At 45.0% G+C, this 16,311-nt stretch overlaps 1 protein-coding gene across 1 annotated transcript in view; it reads left to right on the forward strand.

Moving 5' to 3' along the window:
• plbd2 (phospholipase B domain containing 2) overlaps positions 1–15,199 on the forward strand; it is a 36,360-nt gene extending 21,161 nt beyond the window's left edge. Inside the window, exons 7-12 of the mRNA XM_056232612.1 lie at positions 2,242–2,402; positions 2,480–2,575; positions 3,487–3,558; positions 8,047–8,199; positions 8,672–8,834; positions 14,845–15,199. Coding sequence (XP_056088587.1) covers positions 2,242–2,402; positions 2,480–2,575; positions 3,487–3,558; positions 8,047–8,199; positions 8,672–8,834; positions 14,845–15,015 — 816 coding nt within the window. The 3' untranslated portion in view covers positions 15,016–15,199. The remainder of the gene's footprint in view (positions 1–2,241; positions 2,403–2,479; positions 2,576–3,486; positions 3,559–8,046; positions 8,200–8,671; positions 8,835–14,844) is intronic.
• Positions 15,200–16,311: the final 1,112 nt, after the last annotated feature.

Here is a 16,311-nt window from a genome sequence, read left to right on the forward strand (position 1 = left end):
GTCTGGAGATGGATGAGGACCTACAACAAGCCTACAAAGTGCATTAATGACATCATCATCTGTCTCCATGAATGACTTGAAACAAGAAACCTTTCCTTTCCCGGATATGGCCTGTGGTATCGCAACCTGTGAGTGCATGAACCCTGGTAATGCTGCTGCACGCTCTGGGCCAAGAGCCACGTAAATAGGTTGGAGTTGTATCTTTCGTCGACAATCTCCAGTGCCCATGATAATGAGACTGTCTTTGTTGAAGTCTGGTACCCTGCGTAGGGCAAGCACCAAGACATCTGTGTCACATGTGTAGATATGTGCGGTTTTGCCAAAATGACTTACTGCTACTGCGTACATGATCAGTAGAGTGTCCGCCTCTTCTTGTGATCTCCTCATGCTCACCATGTTAACTTTTGAGGCCATAACACCTTTTGTGTGTGTGAACTGTGATTGGCAGTTTACATAGTTCAACAGCTTTATGAGCAAGGTAGAGAACGAGAACGTTGGCTTTGGTTTCCTTAGATCCCAGAAAAGCTTTAAAATCTTTGATTGGTGTAGAATCTTGTATTTTGTATCCCTTATCCTGTGCTTTTCCCGCTGTACGCACCTGTCTTATTCTGTCTTTCATGGAGTTTGTGATGGTATAGTTCTCAAATAATAAGTATATGTCATTGTAGCCTTGTGCCTTAGTTTCAACACTTTGAATGAAGCATTCTGCCAAATCTTGGCAACAGTTTATGTCACTTTTCCTGACAACCATCTCCTGCACAACAGCCATGCCATCTATTAAGATGCTATCCAATGTCTGTGTCGATTGCACTGAGCTACTCTCTGTAGATTGTTCAGAGGATGTTGTTTCTGAAACCAGTCCCTCCAGTTCATGGATGAGGGCAGACTTGGCTGTAGTGGGCAGCAAAGAACCATCAGGCACCATTAGGCTTGCGTTATAATCAGCAAATTCATATGTTCCCACAATGTCCTGCAAGTCCAGTTCTCTTGAGGACTTTGCAATGAAGAGCAAGCGAACAAACAGGGAGTTGGTTGCTTTCATCTGAACAACCTCAGAAGACGACTTACGCTTGATAGTTTTGCATCCATCTTTCCATGTCAAATACTTCAGCTTTGACATTTTGTCCCACATATTCTTTTCTCCTCTGACCCTTTCATTAACATAAGTTTCAAGTGCTTTTGCACCTCGTAACTCTGTGTCCAAAATATCATGCTGCACTGCTGTTGGCATTATTTGCTTGGTGACAAAGTTAACCAATTTCATTTCAGATGCATCATCATTCTCTTCCGCACGTCTCGTGTGTGTAGAGTTTGCGTGTATGTGTGTGAGCGACTTTAGGTGTGTTGTTATGCATTTCACATGTATTTGTTTGAGCACTGACGTTGACGAGTTAACCCCTTAGGTATCGAAATCTGGTACCGAACAAGAAGTCATTTTCCGATACTCGATAGTATCGAGGCAAGAGGGGGGAAATGTGAACTTACATTTCATAGCACATTTGACATGTGCTGTTCTTCTCCAGGCTTGAAAAATAATTTCCCTCTCCCTGCAAAAGCTCAAAAGTTTCATTTTGTTTATCGTTTCCTAGTAACAAGGGCTGGCTATCTTTCCCATCTTTCTCATTGGCTTCATGTAATCCATTCTCCCCAATAATTTTTCATGTCATCTGATTGTTAACAGAATTATTGTGGTGAGCGCAGAACATTATTTTAAATAAAATTATTATTAGGTTATATGAAGGAAACTTTTAATCAGTCAATGTGATTTTCCGGGTATGCCAATAAATAGCATAATGGTGGTTACACCCATCATTGGTTGATAATCATGATAATTCATGTTACCCATGGTCATATTTATTACTTAAGTCATTCAATTAATTAGAAAATGTATGTATATAATGATATACCTAACATATATCCATTTGAAATGTTTAAAAAGGCGATTATTTGAAATTTTGGGTGATATATCCGCCATCTTGGATTTTGGGCCTGTGCAGCCCGGGAAAAAATCGGAAACAGGAAGTTTTGCAAACTATAGGGTCTGAAGAAGCCCAAAAACATCATTTGCAAAAATCTATATGAAATGTTCCAAACACTTTATTTTGCTACATATGGCCCTGCACTAAAACCCCCTCAGGCTGATGAAGTCCTGATCCTGATCACTCTGTCGAGTTTATTCTGAGATAACAACCTGCTGGCTGTGAATTATCCCTGACTTAATATCAGTGTGTTCTCCCTCAGGTAACTCTGGAAACCACGATTGGCAACAGTAACGCTGAGCTGTGGAGGTTTGTGCGTCCCCGCGGCGCAGTCATGGAGTGGCTGAGGAACATCGTGGCCAACCGGCTGGCGGACAGCGGCCCGGCGTGGGCCGACATCTTCAGCCAATACAACAGCGGAACGTGAGACTCTCAGCGCATCTTATTAAATGAGCACATTTGAATGAAAGCCGGTGATCAAACTACATTGTGATGGCCAGGTACAACAACCAGTGGATGGTGGTCGACTACAAGCTGTTCGTCCCGGGAAAGGGATACACACAACTAGGGCTCTTCACAGTCCTGGAGCAGATCCCGTAAGCATCCGCGTTCTCTTAAAGTCACAGTACTGAGCCAGATTGCATCAAATATATACGGAATTACCATTAACCATTCTGGAATTAAGACAGAACGTCTGAAGAGACGCCACACTGCAAATCATCTGTTTTCTATGTGAATATACAGTAAAGTGTAATATATTCCTGTGATCAAAGCTGAATGTTCAGCATCATTACTCCAGTCTTCAGTGTCACATGATCCTTCAGAAATCACTCTAATATGAGGATCTGATGCTCAAGAAACATTTATGATTATTTTCAATGTTGAAAACGGTTAATATTTTTGTGGAAACCTTGATGCATTTTATTTTTTAGGATTCTTTCATGAGTAGAAAGTTCAAAAGAACAGCATTTATCTAAAAATATAAATTATTTGTAACATTATAAGTGTCTTTACTGTCACTTTTGATCAATTTAATTTATTCTTGATGAATAAAAGTAATAATTTCTATTTATTTTCTATTTAAATGGTAGCGTATCAAGGTTTCCACAGAAAACTGAATCAACATTAATAATAATCATAACTGTGTCTTGATCATCAGATCATCATATTAGAGTGATTTCTGAAGGATCATGTGACACTGAAGACTGGAGTAATGATGCTGAAAATTCAGCTTTGATCACAGGAATATATTACACTTTACTATATATTCACATAGAAAACAGCTGATTTACATTATAATAATATTTCACTGTTTTTACTGTATTTTTGATCAAATAAATGCAGCCTTGGTGAGCAGAAGACACTTTCAGAAACATTACAAAATCTGATCTAACTCAAATGATTATCACTTCTTGAATAGTAAAGCTGATTGGTGTGTGTTTGCATTACCGTATTTGCTAACCCTACGCCTGCTAACGTGTGTGTTCTGTGTGTGTGTTTCCTCCAGTGGGATGATTGAAACGGCAGACCGAACAGAAGAGCTGTTTGAGACGGGATACTGGGCCAGCTACAACATCCCGTGAGTAAAGAGACCAGAGTCATCGATCAACCCCTCTTCAGGCCATGGGTGCATGAACACCTGCTTTACACCTGCTTTACACCTGCTTTACACCTGCTTTACACCTGCTCTACACCTGCTTTACCCTGCTCTACACCTGCTCTACACCTGCTTTACACCTGCTTTACCCTGCTCTACACCTGCTCTACACCTGCTCTACACCTGCTTTACACCTGCTCTACACCTGCTCTACACCTGCTCTACACCTGCTCTACACCTGCTCTACACCTGCTCTACACCTGCTCTACACCTGCTTTACACCTGCTCTACACCTGCTCTACACCTGCTCTACACCTGCTTTACACCTGCTCTACACCTGCTCTACACCTGCTCTACACCTGCTTTACACCTGCTCTACACCTGCTCTACACCTGCTCTACACCTGCTTTACACCTGCTCTACACCTGCTCTACACCTGCTCTACACCTGCTCTACACCTGCTCTACACCTGCTTTACACCTGCTCTACACCTGCTCTACACCTGCTCTACACCTGCTTTACACCTGCTCTACACCTGCTCTACACCTGCTCTACACCTGCTTTACACCTGCTTTACACCTGCTCTACACCTGCTCTACACCTGCTCTACACCTGCTTTACACCTGCTCTACACCTGCTTTACACCTGCTCTACACCTGCTTTACACCTGCTTTACCCTGCTCTACACCTGCTCTACACCTGCTTTACACCTGCTCTACACCTGCTCTACACCTGCTTTACACCTGCTCTACACCTGCTCTACACCTGCTTTACCCTGCTCTACACCTGCTCTACACCTGCTTTACACCTGCTCTACACCTGCTCTACACCTGCTTTACACCTGCTCTACACCTGCTCTACACCTGCTTTACACCTGCTCTACACCTGCTCTACACCTGCTCTACACCTGCTCTACACCTGCTCTACACCTGCTCTACACCTGCTCTACACCTGCTTTACACCTGCTTTACACCTGCTCTACACCTGCTCTACACCTGCTCTACACCTGCTTTACACCTGCTCTACACCTGCTTTACACCTGCTCTACACCTGCTCTACACCTGCTTTACACCTGCTTTACCCTGCTCTACACCTGCTCTACACCTGCTTTACACCTGCTCTACACCTGCTCTACACCTGCTCTACACCTGCTTTACACCTGCTCTACACCTGCTCTACACCTGCTCTACACCTGCTCTACACCTGCTTTACACCTGCTCTACACCTGCTTTACACCTGCTCTACACCTGCTCTACACCTGCTCTACACCTGCTCTACACCTGCTTTACACCCGCTCTACACCTGCTCTACACCTGCTCTACACCTGCTCTACACCTGCTCTACACCTGCTCTACACCTGCTCTACACCTGCTTTACACCCGCTCTACACCTGCTCTACACCTGCTCTACACTTGCTTTACACCTGCTCTACACCTGCTTTACACCTGCTTTACACCTGCTCTACACCTGCTCTACACCTGCTCTACACCTGCTTTACACCTGCTCTACACCCGCTCTACACCTGCTCTACACCTGCTCTACACTTGCTTTACACCTGCTCTACACCTGCTCTACACCTGCTCTACACCTGCTCTACCCTGCTCTACACCTGCTCTACACCTGCTCTACACCTGCTTTACACCTGCTCTACACCTGCTCTACACCTGCTCTACACCTGCTTTACCCCTGCTTTACCCTGCTCTACACCTGCTCTACACCTGCTCTACACCTGCTCTACACCTGCTCTACACCTGCTCTACATCTGCTCTACACCTGCTCTACACCTGCTCTACACCTGCTTTACCCTGCTCTACACCTGCTCTACACCTGCTTTACACCTGCTCTACACCTGCTCTACACCTGCTTTACCCTGCTCTACACCTGCTCTACACCTGCTCTACACCTGCTTTACCCTGCTCTACACCTGCTCTACACCTGCTCTACATCTGCTCTACACCTGCTCTACACCTGCTCTACACCTGCTCTACATCTGCTCTACACCTGCTCTACACCTGCTCTACACCTGCTCTACACCTGCTCTACACCTGCTCTACACCTGCTCTACACCTGCTTTACACCTGCTCTACACCTGCTTTACACCTGCTTTACACCTGCTCTACACCTGCTTTACACCTGCTCTACACCTGCTCTACACCTGCTCTACACCTGCTCTACACCTGCTTTACACCTGCTCTACACCTGCTTTACACCTGCTTTACACCTGCTCTACACCTGCTCTACACCTGCTTTACACCTGCTCTACACCTGCTCTACACCTGCTTTACACCTGCTTTACACCTGCTTTACACCTGCTCTACACCTGCTCTACACCTGCTCTACACCTGCTCTACACCTGCTCTACACCTGCTTTACACCTGCTTTACACCTGCTTTACACCTGCTCTACACCTGCTCTACACCTGCTTTACACCTGCTCTACACCTGCTCTACACCTGCTCTACACCTGCTCTACACCTGCTCTACACCTGCTCTACACCTGCTCTACACCTGCTTTACCCTGCTCTACACCTGCTCTACACCTGCTCTACACCTGCTTTACCCTGCTCTACACCTGCTCTACACCTGCTCTACATCTGCTCTACACCTGCTCTACACCTGCTCTACACCTGCTCTACATCTGCTCTACACCTGCTCTACACCTGCTCTACACCTGCTCTACACCTGCTCTACACCTGCTCTACACCTGCTCTACACCTGCTCTACACCTGCTTTACACCTGCTCTACACCTGCTCTACACCTGCTTTACACCTGCTCACCTGTTCACTCAGGTCACTTGAGTTCCCGCCACAAAATACAAAATATAAGAGCTGTTTGCTAGATATAAACATGCAATTCTTAAGATATAAAAGTCATGATCTCACATTTCTGACTTTTCTCACTATTGTGAGATTTCTGAGAACAAGTTTGAATTGCGAGAGAAAGTTGCAATTACTTTTTTTTTTATATTCTTTGGCGGATCTTCCAAAGATAAGCGATTGATAACCGTTGCTGGGAAATGTTCTAAAGAAAAGTTGAAATGTAGAAGAGGTTGTGAAAGTTCAGCGGTGTGTTGATATCACACTGACCTCATCTGTCACCACATCTGTGTGAAGTCTTCACCCTCGTGTCGTCCGCTAGTGTTCTGCCGCATGGAGAGAGTAAACCGCTGACTCGCATGCGTTTATATATACAGGGCTGCTCAAGTCAAATCTAAAGACATAGAAATTAATACTGTATATTAGGGGTGTGCAATATTGACAAAGATATATCTCAATATTTTCAACGTTTTGTTGATAGTAATTAGATTATATTTAGCTGAGTGTGTTTTTGTGCTGGTATCATGGCTGGTTTAGGCCTGTTGTTGACTGCAGACTCACAAAGATATTCATATTTCTCATATTCTATGCAGTGGTGACAGAAATGAACTTTTTTATTAAGGGGCAATATTTTCCACCTTACATTGATTTCCAGGGGTATTTTCACCTATATAAGGGCATTTTTCTAAACTTATTAGATGTATGCATTCTTTTTATGTCAAATTCTAACATTCAAAATTAAATTCTATTAGAATAATACAGTACCACTGTTACCAGTCAAATTAAGTTGTATACAATACAGAAGTAAAGTTTATTTATATAGCACCCTTCACAGACAAGGAAGGATCACAAAGTGCTTTACAGCAAAAAATAAATAATAATAATAAAAGAAAATAAACAAATATCAAAACAAATAAAATAACACCTGTATAATATACCATAGAAATGTAATAAACGCCAAACCATATTGTTAATTATAGGTGCAGTGTGTAAGTTTTAGCGCATCTAGTGGCGAGGTTGTGAATTGCACCCGACAGAAGTTAAGGTGGCCGACAGGAAGTGATGTCGTCGTCTGAGACAGCAGAGAGGAGCCAGTTAAGCAATGAGGTTTCTTTACAAAGATAAATTAAGAAATTGTTTACTTAATTATTCATTAAAATTATGTTATTGGGAATATTATTGTTACCTGTTCCTCATTGTGTCAGTGTTTTATTCGCTGACTTTAGTTTCGCTTCTTTGCATGAAGAACAACATAGTGACGAAAAACGTTTGTCTGTTCAGGGCCACCGTAGAAACATGTCGGTGTAAGCGGACCCGCGGTGTGTAGAGAGAAATGCTCATTCTAAGCTAATAAACACATAACGGTTCATTTTGAATGTTTCAGGATCTGCTAACGTTTCAGGATCTGCTAATGTTTCAGGATCTGCTAACGTTTCAGGATCTGCTAATGTTTCAGGATCTGCTAACGTTTCAGGATCTGCTAATGTTTCAGGATCTGCGAATGTTTCAGGATCTGCTAATGTTTCAGGATCTGCTAATGTTTCAGGATCTGCTAATGTTTCAGGATCTGCTAATGTTTCAGGATCTGCTAATGTTTCAGGATCTGCTAATGTTTCAGGATCTGCTAATGTTTCAGGATCTGCTAATGTTTCAGGTACTTCGAGGCGGTGTTCAACGCCAGTGGAGGGCCGGAGCTGGTCCAGAAGTACGGGTCCTGGTTCTCCTTCAGCCAGAGCCCCAGAGCACAGATCTTCCGCAGGAACCAGACTCTGGTGACCGACATCGAGTCCATGGTGCGTCTGATGAGGTACGGTCCGCTGTAGTCGTCTCCAGAAGCACTTTCAGGAGCCACTCTACACGATACATTTAAGGGAGGGACACCAACCAGATAGATCAACCCTAGTGGTAAAACTCTAACATAAACTTCATAACAGACACATGGCACAAAAGGAAATATAGTTTTTAAAGTTTATATGTAAAGATGCACAATATACAGAAGCCCTATGATTACAACCACCATCATCTGAAGTGTCACACAATTCTGAAATTATCGTACATGATGGGATTTTTTTATTATTGATCGTACATCGTACAGAGGTCAAAATTCTGGCAACACTGCTGGCTATATACTAGAGGAGGAATGCGACATAGTGGTGGCATTACACTTAAAAACCACAGTAACCAAGTTCTGGGCGGGAACATCGCTGAGGTCTCATCTGTGTGTTGTGTTTCTCCCATTGCTTCCGGCTTCATCTGGCCTGTGTGTGTGTGTTCTGCAGGTATAATAACTATCGGGAAGACCCGTTGTCCCGCTGCGACGCCTGTGACCCGGTCCAGAACGGGGAGAACTCCATCTCTGCCCGATCCGACCTGAACCCTGCCAACGGCTCGTACCCGTTCGGGGCCCTGCAGCAGCGGCCACACGGCGGGACCGACATGAAGGTCAGTGGCCATCACTGTTTACACCCAGAGTATATATCATTCCCATATAAAGCTCAGTTTCCATCCTATCTGTTAAATAACAAGCAAAATCGTCACTTCCTGGTGCAAAATATCAGTAATAAACTGTAAGTTTCTGCAATGTGGTTCTTTTTCCCTCCATCATAAGTGAGTGTCTCAAGTGTCAGACGAAACACAGTAAACGCTGTCGTGTTCTCTAGCCTTCGGATGCTGGTGTACGGGAACACACTCGTGTGTGTGAGACGCTTCTGGAGGGAATTAAACCCAATCATTCTGATCACACACTTCGACTCCGGCGTTTCAGAAACACCAAACCAACATTAGAGACGTTGCGATGCCATTGGTCCGCTGGTTACTCCAGTTATCCAATCACAGCTGACGCTGAGCCAAAGTCACTTGAGGATTTTGAGGGATTTATTCAGTAAATTATATAATATTATATTTTCCATCATATTTTATGCACATCTTATCGGATACATTTTTTTTTAGGGCTGCCCCCTAATAGTCAACTAAACATTAGTCGACTAGAAGAGGATTAGTTGACCAAGATTTTATTTATTCTGTTTGTCGCAGAAATTAAAATCCTCATGATTTTACAGTATGAACAGGAAATCCAAGCGTTCGCCCATCATCCATCGACCTCAAACACAGCTGATCATTTGAAACATGTAACTTGGCCGCTCTCTCTAACGTTAACCTAGACACGTGTGTTATTATTCTGCGCATATCCAAGTGTTAGTGCGGCGTGTGGAAGCTGAAGTATTAGCCGGCGCCATCACTTGCATTTCTTCCTGACAACAGCGGAAACAACTTATAATACTTAGTTAATATTTAGATTTAAAATTCACAAGAAATATATATGAAGAACACCAGGTTTGTTGTATCTTGTAGGCATATACTTGTAGGGCTACATAAAATAATTATATTTACTTTACAGAAAACTAATGTTTGGAGGGAAGAAATGCAGGCGGCCTATAACTTTACAACACTTCAGTACACTACACTAGGGAAAAATATATGGATTATTATATGTTACTTCAAATGTTTTCAGATGTTATGAAATGAGATTGGAGTAAAAACATAAAGCCTATTGTTTGGCGCGTTTGCTTTTCAAACTCACAGCGCATGCAAAGAACATTTACTGAAGCGATCGGCTCGATCTATGAAACACTGTTACCACATTATACATATCTACGTTTGAGCAGATATCCACAAACACAGTATTAAAAGTAAACACACTGGTCTAAACATTATAATATTCACCATATTAGAGTAAACACTCATACTAGCCTACTTTTATATCATGCTGTGTTTTATTATCGAACATAAAAACATCCTTATGTCGTACATGTATATTTATTTAGCATTGCCATCTATATTTCATATTTCAACGTTTCCGTACATTTTAGTCTAGCAACAGTTCATCTAGTACAATGTGAAGTTTATGCAACAATATCCTGCTAACTAATAAGTGAGGATACATTTCTTACCTTAAAATCTTCTCTTCTGAGGTAAATCCAAGGTAAACTCACAGCTTGTCTTTCAAACTCGATGAAAAGTAGAGGACTGATGAAGTTTGTTTAAAGGTGATGAGGGCGTTTACAGCTCTGCGTTCCTTCACGTGGACGATTTGTATGTGAATCTCTTTTGTGTGCGTGTGGATGTGGTCACATTAGTGCTAATGAGCACGCGCTTGAGAAACTGGACATCTTGATGGTTTCATACAAACTACTTAAACAGAGAATATTTGTTTATGTTTTGAATTAGGTAATTTAAAAGTAGACACTTAAATGTTTATAAAGATATATTGTATTTGCTGTGTTTTGTTTCAGTTTAGAGACGAGCTCCAGAAAAAAAGTTCACACTGTTTATTTTCTTTATTTTACAAAAGCACAATGTTTTGTTTCGATTCTAAGTGGCCACATACAAAATTAGACCTTTTACAGTTTATTTTTTCATATTTCTTTTGTCTGTATGACCATAAATGACGGAGGATTTTAACCCTCTGGGGTCGGCAATCGCGCTGGCGATTTGTAACGCCCCTGTCCTCCTGCAGATGTTGAGTGTTGTAACGCCCCTGTCCTCCTGCAGATGTTGAGTGTTGTAACGCCCCTGTCCTCCTGCAGATGTTGAGTGTTGTAACGCCCCTGTCCTCCTGCAGTTGTTGAGTGTTGTAACGCCCCTGTCCTCCTGCAGATGTTGAGTGTTGTAACGCCCCTGTCCTCCTGCAGATGTTGAGTGTTGTAACGCCCTTGTCCTCCTGCAGATGTTGAGTGTTGTAACGCTCCTGTCCTCCTGCAGATGTTGAGTGTTGTAACGCCCCTGTCCTCCTGCAGATGTTGAGTGTTGTAACGCCCCTGTCCTCCTGCAGATGTTGAGTGTTGTAACGCCCTTGTCCTCCTGCAGATGTTGAGTGTTGTAACGCTCCTGTCCTCCTGCAGATGTTGAGTGTTGTAACACCCCTGTCCTCCTGCAGATGTTGAGTGTTGTAACGCCCCTGTCCTCCTGCAGATGTTGAGTGTTGTAACGCCCCTGTCCTCCTGCAGATGTTGAGTGTTGTAACGCCCTTGTCCTCCTGCAGATGTTGAGTGTTGTAACGCTCCTGTCCTCCTGCAGATGTTGAGTGTTGTAACGCCCCTGTCCTCCTGCAGATGTTGAGTGTTGTAACGCCCCTGTCCTCCTGCAGATGTTGAGTGTTGTAACGCTCCTGTCCTCCTGCAGTTGTTGAGTGTTGTAACTCCCCTGTCCTCCTGCAGATGTTGAGTGTTGTAACGCCCCTGTCCTCCTGCAGTTGTTGAGTGTTGTAACGCCCCTGTCCTCCTGCAGATGTTGAGTGTTGTAACGCCCCTGTCCTCCTGCAGATGTTGAGTGTTGTAACGCCCTTGTCCTCCTGCAGATGTTGAGTGTTGTAACGCCCCTGTCCTCCTGCAGATGTTGAGTGTTGTAACGCCCCTGTCCTCCTGCAGATGTTGAGTGTTGTAACGCCCCTGTCCTCCTGCAGATGTTGAGTGTTGTAACGCCCCTGTCCTCCTGCAGTTGTTGAGTGTTGTAACACCCCTGTCCTCCTGCAGATGTTGAGTGTTGTAACGCCCCTGTCCTCCTGCAGATGTTGAGTGTTGTAACGCCCCTGTCCTCCTGCAGATGTTGAGTGTTGTAACGCCCCTGTCCTCCTGCAGATGTTGAGTGTTGTAACGCCCCTGTCCTCCTGCAGATGTTGAGTGTTGTAACGCTCCTGTCCTCCTGCAGATGTTGAGTGTTGTAACGCTCCTGTCCTCCTGCAGATGTTGAGTGTTGTAACGCCCCTGTCCTCCTGCAGATGTTGAGTGTTGTAACGCCCCTGTCCTCCTGCAGATGTTGAGTGTTGTAACGCCCCTGTCCTCCTGCAGTTGTTGAGTGTTGTAACACCCCTGTCCTCCTGCAGATGTTGAGTGTTGTAACGCCCCTGTCCTCCTGCAGATGTTGAGTGTTGTAACGCCCCTGTCCTCCTGCAGATGTTGAGTGTTGTAACGCCCCTGTCCTCCTGCAGATGTTGAGTGTTGTAACGCCCCTGTCCTCCTGCAGATGTTGAGTGTTGTAACGCTCCTGTCCTCCTGCAGATGTTGAGTGTTGTAACGCCCCTGTCCTCCTGCAGATGTTGAGTGTTGTAACGCCCCTGTCCTCCTGCATATGTTGAGTGTTGTAACGCCCCTGTCCTCCTGCAGATGTTGAGTGTTGTAACGCCCCTGTCCTCCTGCAGATGTTGAGTGTTGTAACGCCCCTGTCCTCCTGCATATGTTGAGTGTTGTAACGCCCCTGTCCTCCTGCATATGTTGAGTGTTGTAACGCTCCTGTCCTCCTGCAGATGTTGAGTGTTGTAACGCCCCTGTCCTCCTGCAGATGTTGAGTGTTGTAACGCCCCTGTCCTCCTGCAGATGTTGAGTGTTGTAACGCCCCTGTCCCCCTGCAGATGTTGAGTGTTGTAACGCCCCTGTCCTCCTGCATATGTTGAGTGTTGTAACGCTCCTGTCCTCCTGCAGATGTTGAGTGTTGTAACGCCCCTGTCCTCCTGCAGATGTTGAGTGTTGTAACGCTCCTGTCCTCCTGCAGATGTTGTTGAGTGTTGTAACGCCCCTGTCCTCCTGCAGATGTTGTTGAGTGTTGTAACGCCCCTGTCCTCCTGCAGATGTTGAGTGTTGTAACGCCCCTGTCCTCCTGCAGATGTTGAGTGTTGTAACGCCCCTGTCCTCCTGCAGATGTTGTTGAGTGTTGTAACGCCCCTGTCCTCCTGCAGTTGTTGAGTGTTGTAACGCTCCTGTCCTCCTGCAGATGTTGTTGAGTATTGTAACGCTCCTGTCCTCCTGCAGATGTTGAGTGTTGTAACGCCCCTGTCCTCCTGCAGATGTTGTTGAGTATTGTAACGCCCCTGTCCTCCTGCAGATGTTGAGTGTTGTAATGCCCCTGTCCTCCTGCAGATGTTGAGTGTTGTAACGCCCCTGTCCTCCTGCAGATGTTGAGTGTTGTAACGCCCTTGTCCTCCTGCAGATGTTGAGTGTTGTAACGCCCCTGTCCTCCTGCAGTTGTTGAGTGTTGTAACGCTCCTGTCCTCCTGCAGATGTTGTTGAGTATTGTAACGCTCCTGTCCTCCTGCAGATGTTGAGTGTTGTAACGCCCTTGTCCTCCTACAGTTGTTGAGTGTTGTAACGCCCTTGTCCTCCTACAGTTGTTGAGTGTTGTAACGCTCCTGTCCTCCTGCAGATGTTGTTGAGTGTTGTAACGCCCCTGTCCTCCTGCAGATGTTGAGTGTTGTAACGCTCCTGTCCTCCTGCAGATGTTGTTGAGTGTTGTAACGCCCCTGTCCTCCTGCAGATGTTGAGTGTTGTAACGCTCCTGTCCTCCTGCAGATGTTGAGTGTTGTAACGCCCCTGTCCTCCTGCAGATGTTGAGTGTTGTAACGCTCCTGTCCTTCTGCAGATGTTGTTGAGTGTTGTAACGCTCCTGTCCTCCTGCAGATTTGAGTGTTGTAACACCCCTGTCCTCCTGCAGATGTTGAGTGTTGTAACGCTCCTGTCCTCCTGCAGATGTTGAGTGTTGTAACGCCCCTGTCCTCCTGCAGATGTTGAGTGTTGTAACGCTCCTGTCCTTCTGCAGATGTTGTTGAGTGTTGTAACGCTCCTGTCCTCCTGCAGATGTTGAGTGTTGTAACGCCCCTGTCCTCCTGCAGATGTTGTTGAGTGTTGTAACGCCCCTGTCCTCCTGCAGATGTTGAGTGTTGTAACGCCCCTGTCCTCCTGCAGATGTTGAGTGTTGTAACGCTCCTGTCCTTCTGCAGATGTTGTTGAGTGTTGTAACGCTCCTGTCCTCCTGCAGATGTTGAGTGTTGTAACGCCCCTGTCCTCCTGCAGATGTTGTTGAGTGTTGTAACGCCCCTGTCCTCCTGCAGATGTTGAGTGTTGTAACGCCCCTGTCCTCCTGCAGATGTTGAGTGTTGTAACGCCCCTGTCCTCCTGCAGATGTTGAGTGTTGTAACGCCCCTGTCCTCCTGCAGATGTTGAGTGTTGTAACGCCCCTGTCCTCCTGCAGATGTTGTTGAGTGTTGTAACGCTCCTGTCCTCCTGCAGATGTTGAGTGTTGTAACGCCCCTGTCCTCCTGCAGATGTTGAGTGTTGTAACGCTCCTGTCCTCCTGCAGATGTTGTTGAGTGTTGTAACGCTCCTGTCCTCCTGCAGATGTTGAGTGTTGTAATGCTGCTGTCCTCCTGCAGATGTTGAGTGTTGTAACGCCCCTGTGCTCCTGCAGATGTTGAGTGTTGTAACGCTCCTTTCTTCCTGCAGATGTTTTGAGTGTTGTAACGCCCCTGTCCTCCTGCAGATGTTGTTGAGTGTTGTAACGCCCCTGTCCTCCTGCAGATGATGAGTGTTGTAATGCCCCTGTCCTCCTGCAAATGTTGAGTGTTGTAACGCCCCTTTCTTCCTTCAGATGTTTTGAGTGTTATAACGCCCCTGTCCTCCTGCAGATGACGAGCTTCGGCCTGTTCCAGCGGCTCGAGCTGTTAGCGGTCAGCGGTCCCACATGGGATCAGACGCCTGTGTTCCAGTGGAGCCGCTCGCCGTACGGAGACCTCCCGCACATGGGTCATCCGGACCGCTGGGACTTCAGCCCCGTCCACGTCACGTGGTCCACATGATCCTACAGCCCATGATGATCAATGTGATGACTGTAACCTCAGGATGAAATCAGCCTCAGTGATTTGATTATAAAAAAACTGATATTTTTACTAAGAGAAGTGTAATGCATTCTGAAAGAGATCCTCTGAAATGTTCTGTCTTTGAATTTATAATAAATCAAGACGTGATTGTTCTGTTGCCTCATGCAGTCTCAGACGTGTTTTCTTGAATTCTTGACCTTGATTCATGAACTTTGGGGTGCTTAGATTTCACCGTTTGTATTAAGATTTCCATTACACAAGAGTAGATGTTAAAACTTCATGCTGATTTGTACTCGGCTTTCGCCAAGATAAGCAACACTAAGACGTAGCTAACAGTAAACTATGCTTCACCCATTTACGCTTCTTTCCATATGGTGGTGTGACTCCCCTTCTGTCCGGCGTTAACGACTGCAGTGTACTTGGCGCGTCAGCACACACGACGGCTGCAACTACAGTGTGGTCTCCCTAGTGGACCAGCACGACAACCGTCTGGATTGAGCCAAGTAGGGGACATCTCTAGGGTCTTCAAGTGGGCACATCAAAAGTATACATCAGAAGCCAAGTTACATGATAAGCACTAGACTGAAAATATACAAATACATGTGTTCATAGGCATATATTTGGTGTGGGGAGGAGTTTTAAAAAGCAAACCTTCAAAAACTAATATAACCTTCTAAACTTGCAATATATCCAGTCTTTGTTGAAACAGCTTTTTTTCATCAGACAAACAGATAACAGGTGTGTTTGAGCTGAGCAGATGATTGGCCTTATTCACCGATGACACCGATCACGTGTTTCCCGTTTATTCTGATACAGCTCAGCTGATGCTCACAAATTTGTTTTTATAACAGTAAAATCTCTTTTCATGTAACCTCAATGCTATATTGTGTCGTGTTTATCAAAATAAAACTAAATAAAAAATATATACACTCACCTAAAGGATTATTAGGAACACCTGTTTAATTTCTCATTAATGCAATTATCTAATCAACCAATCACATGTCAGTTGCTTCAATGCATTTAGGGGTGTGGTCCTGTGGTCAAGACAATCTCCTGAACTCCAAACTGAATGTCAGAATGGGAAAGAAAGGTGATTTAAGCAATTTTGAGCGTGGCATGGTTGTTGGTGCCAGACGGGCCGGTCTGAGTATTTCACAATCTGCTCAGTTACTGGGATTTTCACGCACAACCATTTCTAGGGTTTACAAAGAATGGTGTGAAAAGGGAAAAACATCCAGTATGCGGCAGTCCTGTGGACGAAAATGCCTTGTTGAT

The sequence above is a fragment of the Rhinichthys klamathensis genome, unplaced genomic scaffold, assembly GCF_029890125.1.
Source record: "Rhinichthys klamathensis goyatoka isolate OS25496 unplaced genomic scaffold, OSU_Roscu_1.1 h1tg000350l_1, whole genome shotgun sequence".
NCBI classification, from domain to species: domain Eukaryota; kingdom Metazoa; phylum Chordata; class Actinopteri; order Cypriniformes; family Leuciscidae; genus Rhinichthys; species Rhinichthys klamathensis.